We start from the raw sequence: 9,659 nt of genomic DNA, 5'->3' as shown, positions 1-9,659 counted from the left end.
AATGGAAGGAGCCCGGGCTAGGACACGAGCCCTGAGGCGGCAAGTCACTCACTATGATTAAGGAAAAGGCCCTGAGTCTCAGTTTCTTCATCCGTGGACGAGGGATAATAATACCTGCAGTCGCTCTATCAGCAGGTTATTGCAAGGATTAAAGGAGATAGGAATATGTAAACGTCTCTGGGCAATTATCAAGTACTACACAACCCTACGGCGGGACGATTCTCATTCGCTTCCGCAAGCCAGGGGACTCAGCGGCGCTGCGCAGGACGTCACCTCGCCCGACGGAGCGCCTCCAGAGAACACCAGCAGTTACGACTTCTGTCCCCTCCACATGCCACCAGCACAGAGTCACCCAAAGAGAAAGGCCACGCTCCCTCTCCCAGCCGCACCCTCCCAGGTCTCCAGCCCCAAGGGCCCGCAGCCCCGGGCCCAGAAGGAAGGGAGCCTCTTTTATTAGCATGGACCAGGGCCTGGTCTAGTTTCTGCCTGTCAAGAGTTTCTGACCCTAAGAAAAGACACAGCTGACTGTACCTCAATCAGGATCCCCAGAGCGACGTCTACCATCTCAGCTTCATTCATGCAGTACACGGTCCTCGTGGCAGGAAGTCTGCAAGAAAGGCACAAAGCTGCAGAGGCACAGAATCGCCAGGAGGAGGCGACGAGAGCAAGAGACCTGCCCCCCAGGGGCGAGAGAAGCAGCTTCCCAGGGCCCGGGCCAGGGACTGGCACTGGGGGTTCACCGGGCAGCGTCGGGTCTGGAAATAGGGAGCGCTGGCCGTCTCCTGAGAGTCACACTAACACACACACACAGTGGATGGGAGCAGATCCAACAGGCCGAGACGTCCCTGAACCTCCGCAGTCCTCTGCAATGCCCCCCACAACCAAGCATGAACACAGCAAAGAAGGGACGCTAAGATCAGAGAGGGAGGCTGGTCAATGAAGAAAACAGAAAAGGAGGAACCAGAGAGAGTCAGTGAGCGTCTGGGGCCTTGGCCAGGAGGGGGCAGGGGCATCCCCTCCCTGGCAGCCTGGGGACCCCCACCATGACCACCCTTCAACCAACACGCCCCACAGATTCTGATCTGCCGGCCCAGCAACCTGCGGCTTGTGTCTGCCCCTGAAGATCTGCCAGCAGAGAGACTGGACCGCCTGGTCCACTTCCTGCCCAATGGATGCTCACAATTTTTGTGGCAAATGAAGGGACCGGGCCATTTGGACAACGGGTGTCTGAGAGCTTGGCTGATGTGCGTAACCCAAGAGGGGGAGGATTAATCCAGTCTAGAGGAGTGGCCACAGGGCCTGATGTGCCCATAGAGGCTGAGGCCACACCCGCCTGGGAGGGGTGAGAGGGGACAGCTCACTCTGCCACCGCAGCCTGTGCACCTCTTGAGAGCTGAGACAGGTCTGCAGACTGAAATGCCCCTCACCTCACTGTTCTGCCAACACCAGAAGACCCAGCCCCCCGCAACCATGATGCCCCAAATCCCTCCCTCTCACCCCCACTGATTCCCCAGGAGGACCCTGACCAGAAGCTGCCCTACCTAGCTGCCGCCGTGGGCACCAGGTCCGCTCTCCTCCTCTTGGTGGTCTTCTTTTCAGCCCCCTGGGCTGTCATCCATGTGGGAAGGACTCTCTTTTTATTTTCAGATTTTAAGGCTTCCATCTCCTTAGTCTGTCACAAAGAGGAGCCAGGGCCCAAGCTCTGTGACTTCAGGACAGCACATCACACCAGGAATGACAGGTCTGTTTGCACTGAATGGGAGTCTCAGCTTTAATTCCTACAAAGAAGAATAAAACCCCATGAATTCCAATAAGCTGGAATTCTTCCAGGCATCGGCCAAGATGACTGGTCAGGGCAGGACGGAGGTGAGTGGGGCCCAGGAGACTCAAATGAGCACAAAGGAGGAGGGGTGGCGATGGGCTCAGGGAGAAGCAGCCTTCTGACCTGCCTTGGGGCCAGGGCCCCACATGGGCAGCCAGCCCTGAGCGGAAATGCCCCCAGCAGCCTCTGCACTGAGCCATTTGACATGTTGCTCATTGTCCCCGGCCTGCCCAGACTATCCTACTTTTCAGCATCTCTCAACCATCTCTCCATTGGCTCCCCCAACTCAGGCCTCTCATTCCCTCTATCTTCTGTGGTTGTAAGAGACCTCAAGGCCATTTCGATTTACAATGAGGGTTTCACTGGCCAACATCCCCTCCCTTAATCCAAAATTATTTCTGGGAGTTCCCATTGTGACTCAGTGGTAATGATCCTGACTAGTATCCATGAGGATGCAGGTTCAATCCCTGGTCTCGCTCAGTGGTAAGAGATCCAGCGTTACCGTGAGCTGTGGTGTAGGATGCATATTCAGCTCAAATCCTGAATTGAAGTTCCTGTGGCTGTGGTGTAGGTCAGCAGCTCTAGCTCCGATTCGACTCCTACCTAGCCTGGGAACTTCCATATGCCTCAAGTGCAGCCCTAAAAAGACAAAACAACAACAACAACAACAAACAAACCAAAAAAAACCCCCAAACTTCTGATGTCATATTTTAGCTGGGCGTTGGGGTCAGGAACAACTGTGCCTGGCTCCTCCCATGTGTGAAATGGATGGGGGGGGGAGGAAGGGTGGGCGGGCCTCCCATGTAATGCGGCTTCTTCCCACCAGGCCCACTCCCAGGGGATTCCACCTCAGCCCCTCCTCCTTAAGGCTCAGCCCTGCCCCAGGACTCAAGGGATGCAGGTTTCCACCCTCGGCTTAGTTAACCCCAAATGCAGCTCAGGGTCCCTGTGTACAAAGGTTGTTATTGGAGCAGAGGTGTGACTAGAAAAAGGCCAACTAAGAATAAGAGGTTCCTCTTTGAATCTTAACTCGATCTTTTATTGCTCCTCTAGAATGGCTGCTTACAACTTAAAAGAAAAAAATTGGGAGTTCCCCTTGTGGCTCAGTGGGTTAAGGACCTGATGGCTCTGTGAGCGGGTTGGATCCCCGGCCCAGCTCAGTGAGTTAAGGATCCAGCGTTGCCACTAAACTGCAGCTTAGGTTGCAGATGTGGCTCAGATCCAGCGTTGCGTAGCTACAGCATAGGCCGGCAGCTGCAGCTCTGATTGGGCCCCTGGCCCAGGAACTTCCATATGCCACAGGTGAGGCCGTAAAAAGGGGGAAAAAAAAAAAAAGCAATTATCAGGACATCATCCAAACCTTTCTGGCCACAGAGAGCAGACTCACTTCTGTCAAAATTCAAGAGGTGGTAACAGTCATTTCCACATCTGAAGAGCAGCTGCTAACCGCCTGGCACAGGCACTGCACAGAGGTCAATGCATATATTGGTTTGACCCTTAGGCAGATACTATGAGACCCATTTTACAGATGAGTATCTGAGACCTGGCAAATTGCACGAAATCACAAAAAAAGTTCGAAACGGCCGGGTCAGGACTGGCACCCTGCTCCTCCAGACTCCGGGCCCTGTGCTCCCTGGCCCGGTGGCTGGGGGTGGTGAGGGCCTGGGACTCCCCGGCGCCGCCCCGCGGGCGCCGGCCCTGCCCAGCGCTCCCAATTCTCAGCCGCCGCTTCCCTCCGGGACCCCGTCCCGCCCTGGAGCGATGAGACCGATGCCAACCTGCAGGAGGAGGGGAGACGCCGAACATCCACGCGGGGCCTCGCAGGCTACCGGACCACCCGCGTTCCCGGCGCTCCTCCGGCCCGGGCTTCCTGCCTCCGGGCCCCCACCCCCTTCTTGGCTGCCGGGGAGCGTCCGGGAGATGGATTCTGGGCGGTTTAGGGAGCTCAGATCCCCGCGGGCCGGAAGCCTGCCCCCGCGCGCACGGTAACCCGCCCCCCCGGCTCCGCCGCGTCCCTGCGCTTCCGGCTCCCGACCACCGGCCTGCGCAGAGGCGCGGGCGCGCCCCCTGCCGGCAGCTCGCGTGATCTGCGCCCCGGGCCAAGGAGCCAGGACACCCCAGCTGATCAGAGGCCGGCCCCGCTGTCCCGGGTCCTGACAAACCCACTCCTTGACCAAACTCAGGTCAGGCTCCTCTGAACTCTCTTCTCAACTAGGCCCTGTCGCTTGGACTCCACATTGTCCGTTTTTAGCAAGAATACTGCCAAGTTGGTTTAGCCAGCGTCCACCCACCCTCCGTATCTGATTTTCAGCTGCCACCAGCTCCCAGGTGATGCCTGATTCCCCCACCCCCGCCGCCTGCCCTCCGCAAGAATCCTGTTAGGTCAGTTTGGCCAGAATCCCCCTTACCCCTGATGTTTCCTCTTAATCATGCATCCACTGACGCCAGCCCTGCCACTTTTCCTTGCAGTGGTTGAGCCCAATCTTTTCCCCTGCTGCAAAATCCTATTGAATAAAATTTGCCTTATTGTTCTTTAAGAAGCATCATGAATGATTTTAACAGTATCTTGTACCCAAATGTATCTCTATTTGAGGCTTGCTGATTGGATTTTGTTAAAGTGTCAATTCCCAGGCCCCCTGAACCAGAAATTAGGGGCAGAGGAGCAGGTGGATCTGCATTTTTGAAAACTCTGCCGGAGGGGAGCAGGGGAGAATTCCCAAAGGCACTGAGTTCTGCACTCTTTGGAGGCATACATCCCCCTGGGAGCAGGGGCGGTGCAAGGTGAACACCTCAGAGGCAGGAAGGGAAATTAAAGACTGTTAACATTTGTTATCTTGAAAGTAGGTCTTACTAATAATATTCAAATTGGCCTTCGAGGTGTTCCCTGCACTAGCGGGGCTGCTCTGGCAGGCTGCCCAGGTGTCCTCGCTGCTTTCCTTGCAGCCTGATGCTGAGCACTGCAGTTCACACGTGGGGTTAGCATCTAGTTTTATTTAAAATCACACCACTCGTAGTAACCTAAAAGAGGCAGGCGAAGAAACCCCAGGTGTCAGACACAAGTAAAAAGGCTAGCACAAGCCGTTACAGGTGTAACTCCTACCATATTTTGAGGCAAAAGGATGATCAGAACCGACAGTCCGATCCCCAAACACAAAACTATCGAGACGGCCATTTGAAGTGTGATTTACAACCAATAGCTAGTAATAGAAAATTACTCTCCACGTGCTGGAAGTGCAGGGTGGTGGAGAGTGATCCAGAGTTTGAGAACCCTGAATCCAGAGCCAGGCGTTCTCGCTTCCAGCTGTGTGGCATCTCAGCTTCTCCAAAGCACTTTAACCCCATACTAATCTTCAACCCAAGCGAAGGAGGCTGAGCCAGGGAAGTTTAAATCCTTTAGCTGTGGGATGAGCCAGGGCTCTGCCTGCAGCCTCTTCAGGAGGCCAACCCAGATGGGCAGGACCTGCTTCTACTCTGGTTCTCTAACTGAACCCAGGTTCGGCTGCTCATCGCCTCTATGCCAGTAATTTGAGAGGCAAGTGTCACTAGAAGGGAAATATGCCTTCATCAGGAAAGTTGGCAATCCCCCAAGATTCTGCTCAACCATGACAGTTTTTACAGGGAAAATTGGCGGGGGGCAGGGGGGTAGAATCTCAGTGACTCATGGAGGCAGGAGGTTGGGTTCTGCATCCTTCTCCATTGAGTGCTGACCCCTTTAGATGTTATCTCGCCTGGGTCATCTGCCTGCAGGATTGCTCACGGGGACTGTAGAGGGTAGAAAGCTACTCACTGTTTATGTTAAGGCCACACCCACAGCATATGGAAGTTCCCAGGCCGGGGACTGACTCTGAGTCCCAGCTGCGACCTACACCACAGCTGCAGCAATGCCAGATCCTTTCACCCACTGTGCAGGCCTGGGGATCAAACCCGTACCTCCGCAGTGACTGGAGCCACAGCAATCAGATGCTCCATTTTTAATTGTTAAAATTTTTATTCTTTAGATTTTCTTACTAACTTAATTCATCATCCTTTTTGTCTAGGAAAAGACCAGGTTAGACAAGGCATGGTGTGCATTCAGGAGGGCCTAAGTCAGGAGTCCGTTTCAATTGCGCAGTAATGTCATTCCTATAACCAGGTTCTTTTAAGGTTAGAGGGGAACAGAAGTGGGCACACAGGAAAGGGCAAAAGAGCTGCATTTGGTTCCAGGGCAGGCTCACTGACCTCTAGGGTCCTCCGCTCCCACAACTGTGAGCCAGGACAAACCCAAGTCTATTTGGTGGAGATGCATCATTTTGTTTTGTGAATGAAGGAACAGAGAGCACTTGCTATTATTAGAACTACTCCCTCCACCTTTTTCTCCTTAAAAACCTCTTCCCACAACCTGCTGAAAAACGGGGCCTGAGGAGCAAGAAACCAGCCTCTGCATAAAAAGTTTCCCGTGTGAAAGTCCGAGTGAGGATGAGAAACCCAAGCTGTAGCATTCGAATGGGTCAGAGTCAGCTCCCGCAGCGCTGTGATGGCTGAGCTGCGGGGGTCTGTCTTGGAGCAGAAGCGGGAGAGCACGGCCAGGCCCTGAAGAGAGCCAGAGAAATGCGCCTCATTCTCCCGCAGAGCCCAGCCCAGAGCCGGGGCCCACATCTGCGCCCGAGGCATGAGCTCGGGGGCCTGAGGCTGGATTGGGTGGTTTTCTTCCAGCTGCCCTTGCCCAAGCTAGTGGAGGGGACTTGCTGGGGTTCTCAGCTAGATGCCAAGCAGGTATGGAGGAGAGGTAAACTGAAGTTCTGACAGCCTTTACTGGAGGGTGGGAGCTCATCTTGGGGGTGGGGGGCGGGAGGAACACCGGGAGGAGTGCCTGCTGACAGGCCCTGGGAGGGGCTGGAGGCCGGAGACAAAGCCAGGTGGGGGCAGGGGGGCCCGCAGCATATGCTGCACGTGGTAATTTCAAAAGGTCAGAGGTTAATGGTATTGTGGTTTCGTTTCTAGGCGGCCTCAACGTGATGTGGAACCTTCTTCCACCTCTACCCATGCTGATGGAGCCTCGGTCACATCAGCTACGGGCCAAGCTCACAAGAGGGAGGGAGGGAGGGATCCAGCCCAGATCCCAAAGGAAATGACAGAAGAGACAGTGTTGTTCTTCTCCAAACCTTAAAAGACATTTTTAGCAAGCTGCGGGGACCGTATTGAGAGAATGGGCCCAAGACAAACTTCGAGATGAAGAAAGTTAAAACCGTGAATTCTCTCTCAACTGAAACACATGAACACTTTTTAAACACCCTACAGAATCACTGCAGGAGCTAAATAATGCTGCTGTTTCAATGCAGAAGATGGCAAAAATTATAAATGGGAAAGTCTTGGGTTTGCTCATCTGAAGGAGGATTACCAGGTGGGAATGGGTGAAAATATGGAAGCGCCCATGACCAGGTCTCTGGGGTCTCGGCATAACTGAGCCACACACATACCCCTACGTCCCTTCCGACGCCCAGCAAACTGGAGCCGAAGCTTCAGTACCAATCTCATGATGTTCCAAAAGTAGGTAACTGGGAGCACCCCAACACCAGACCTGCACCCCGGATCTGGGCTGAGCCCAAAGAGCCTCTGTACCAACGTGCTAAGCAGTCTGTCAAGTGTCCAGTATCCTAGCCTGAGGTCCAGGCCTGAAATCCCACCATGAGGTTTGCGGGCAGAGGATGTGCCTCCCCGCCCCGGATGGAAAGGCAGGCCAGAGAAGGGGGTTGTCCTTCATCCCCAACCCCCACCCTGTGAGGGCATCTGCCTCCAGGTCCCACCACAGCCAGGGAGCAGAGGGCCAGGGGGTGGACACATGGATATGGCCTGAACCCCAGGTTCAGGCCCAGCCCTCGGCCCGCTTGCTCCTGCCCTCTGGCCACTCACCAGCAGAGGGCGGTGGCAGTGACTCTGTCAAACTCAAGGAGCTGAAATTGAAAGGAGAGGTGCCACCATAACAGGTCCTGGGAAACCGGAGCTACCAGGATGCAGAGGAGCAGCAGGCTCAGACCATGCCTTTGTTCCCAGGAGCTTCTGTAACAAAAGTTGCCAACTCTCAGGGGAAAAAGAGACACAATGGCCGCCCTGACTTAAGCCCAGAGAAATAGGAACGGCAGAAACCTTGGTTAGCCAATGGAACAGTAGAGAGGTGTCCTACTTCTACGGCAAAGCAACAGGCCAGTCTCAGAGAAGGTCAGCACCACGCCAGTGAGGTAAAGGCTGCGGCGTGGGGCCCAGGCTCAAACTGACCATCGCCAGGGCAAAGGGGAAAAGGAGACGCTTTGCCGCACACACATTCCAGAAAGACACACCAGGTGGCCGCAAGAGCATCCTTTTTTTAAAAAAGAAAAGTGAGCGAATATATACAAAATACTTTCAATCTCTTCTGGGCCAACAGAGCAGCTGTGACAGTGCTTCTCCTGCTTCCTGAGTGTTCCTCCCGCGTCTGGAGCCTGCTCCTGGCAGAGCCAAGCGTCCTGGTATCTGGGGAACACGGGCAACCACTCCATGTGGCTCACATTCTGGCCCCGGCAGCTGGACATGGCCGAGCCCCCTGGACGGTCTCTCCCTGAAGACTCCCCGCCCTGGCAGGGGGCTGGGAGTGGAGCGTCCTGTCCTTCCATGTTGTCTGCCGGCCCCCTGCCCAGGGTAATATTGCTTCTGTGGGTGTCCCTCAGGACCGGTCCCCTCAGACTTTATGGGCCAGGAGGGTGGTCAGCTTGATCTTGCCGTCCATGGAGGCTGTGAGGCAGGTCCCGCAGTCCATGGCCGTGCTCCAGTCCACGGTGACCACAGGGGCTCGGTGGCCACCCAGGCTCAAACAGCTCTCCAGAACCTTCTCATCCCCGCTCAGCTGCGAGAGGACAGGGGAGAGAAGAGGCATCATCAGGCACGGCTCACAGCACATCCACCTGACCTACCTTCAGGTGGCCAAACTGCCTCGAGCCCAGGGGCTGCCACCCCAAGGTGCGGGCATGGCCAGGCACACAGGCCACCTGTCCAGAAAGTCTCAGGGCCACTGCGTGGCCTGGGAAATACTGCATCTTCCCAAATGAAGTGGAAAACAAGTCCCTAATCTGACTGAAAGACAATTTTCTCTGCTGCCTCTAACTTGCTGTGGGCCATGCCTCCTGCTCTCTCGAGGGTGCTCCTTCCAGTACATCCACCGCTCCCGGCTTCCCCCAGGGAATGCCAGCGGCGGCGGGAGGCCGGCACACACCCAGGGCGGTGCCGGCAGGCCCTCGATCAGGGCACAAACAGGGCCCTCCTCTGTGCCCCAGCACCCGTCGTCCAGGACTCCAGGTATGAGGGGTTGGCAGGTAATAAGGAAGGAGAACCAGGAGCAAACTATCAAGTCAGGGACGTGCGATGTCTCTGAGCAAGAGATAGGAAGTGCTCAGCCTTCACAGAAAAAATGCCTTTCAAATCATAAGTTGTTTACAGATTTTTAAAGTGGCATCTGAAAGTTATTATATCCCTTAAGTATGGAGTTCCCGTCGTGACTCAGAGGAAATACATCTGACTAGCATCCATGAGGATGCAGGTTTGATCCCTGGCCTCTCCCAGTGGGTTAAGAATCCAGTGCTGCCGTGAGCTGTGGTGTAGATTGCAGACGTGGCTCGGATCCCACGTTGCTGTGACTGTGGTGTAGGCCAGCAGCTACAGCTCCGATTTGACCTCTAGCCTGGGAACTTCCATATGCTGCAGGTGCTGCCCTAAAAAGACTAAGATAAAAAAATAAATAAAATAAATCCCTTAAGTAATTAGATCCCTTTACTGACATTTTAAAAAGGATACAGGAGTTCCCGTCGTGGCGCAGTGGTTAACGAATCCG

General features: G+C 54.9%; 2 protein-coding genes across 17 annotated transcripts in view; both read right to left on the bottom strand.

Moving 5' to 3' along the window:
* CYREN (cell cycle regulator of NHEJ) overlaps nt 1–7,858 on the bottom strand; it is a 139,007-nt gene extending 131,149 nt beyond the window's left edge. For 6 of the 10 annotated variants that reach the window (XR_014833773.1, XR_014833772.1, XM_085005416.1 and 3 more), the window contains exons 1-3: nt 3,601–3,777; nt 1,542–1,778; nt 532–607 (exon numbers count right to left, since the gene is read on the bottom strand). Coding sequence is in view for 7 of the 10 variants with exons in the window: in XM_085005416.1 (XP_084861542.1) it covers nt 532–607; nt 1,542–1,663 (198 nt within the window). In the remaining 3 variants the exon portion in view is untranslated. Of the gene's footprint in view, nt 1–531; nt 608–1,541; nt 1,779–3,600; nt 3,778–7,711 lie in introns of those variants that run through there. The other 4 variants (XR_014833774.1, XM_085005417.1, XM_085005414.1 and 1 more) reach the window with 1 other exon arrangement.
* A 282-nt stretch (nt 7,859–8,140) lies between these two features.
* The window catches only part of WDR91 (WD repeat domain 91), a 31,823-nt gene continuing 30,304 nt past the window's right edge, over nt 8,141–9,659 (bottom strand). For all 7 annotated transcript variants that reach the window (XR_014833752.1, XR_014833753.1, XR_014833750.1 and 4 more), the window contains one exon: nt 8,141–8,678. Coding sequence is in view for 3 of the 7 variants with exons in the window: in XM_003134652.7 (XP_003134700.5) it covers nt 8,514–8,678 (165 nt within the window). In the remaining 4 variants the exon portion in view is untranslated. The remainder of the gene's footprint in view (nt 8,679–9,659) is intronic.

Source organism: Sus scrofa, chromosome 18 (genome assembly GCF_054392235.1).
Source record: "Sus scrofa isolate SSC_HxYL_T2T_F1_AM1 chromosome 18, Sscrofa_HxYL_maternal_Yorkshire_Landrace_v2.0, whole genome shotgun sequence".
Lineage (NCBI taxonomy): Eukaryota > Metazoa > Chordata > Mammalia > Artiodactyla > Suidae > Sus > Sus scrofa.
The sequence above is the reverse complement of the archived record's forward strand: the minus strand, read 5'-3'. Positions and strand labels throughout refer to the sequence as shown.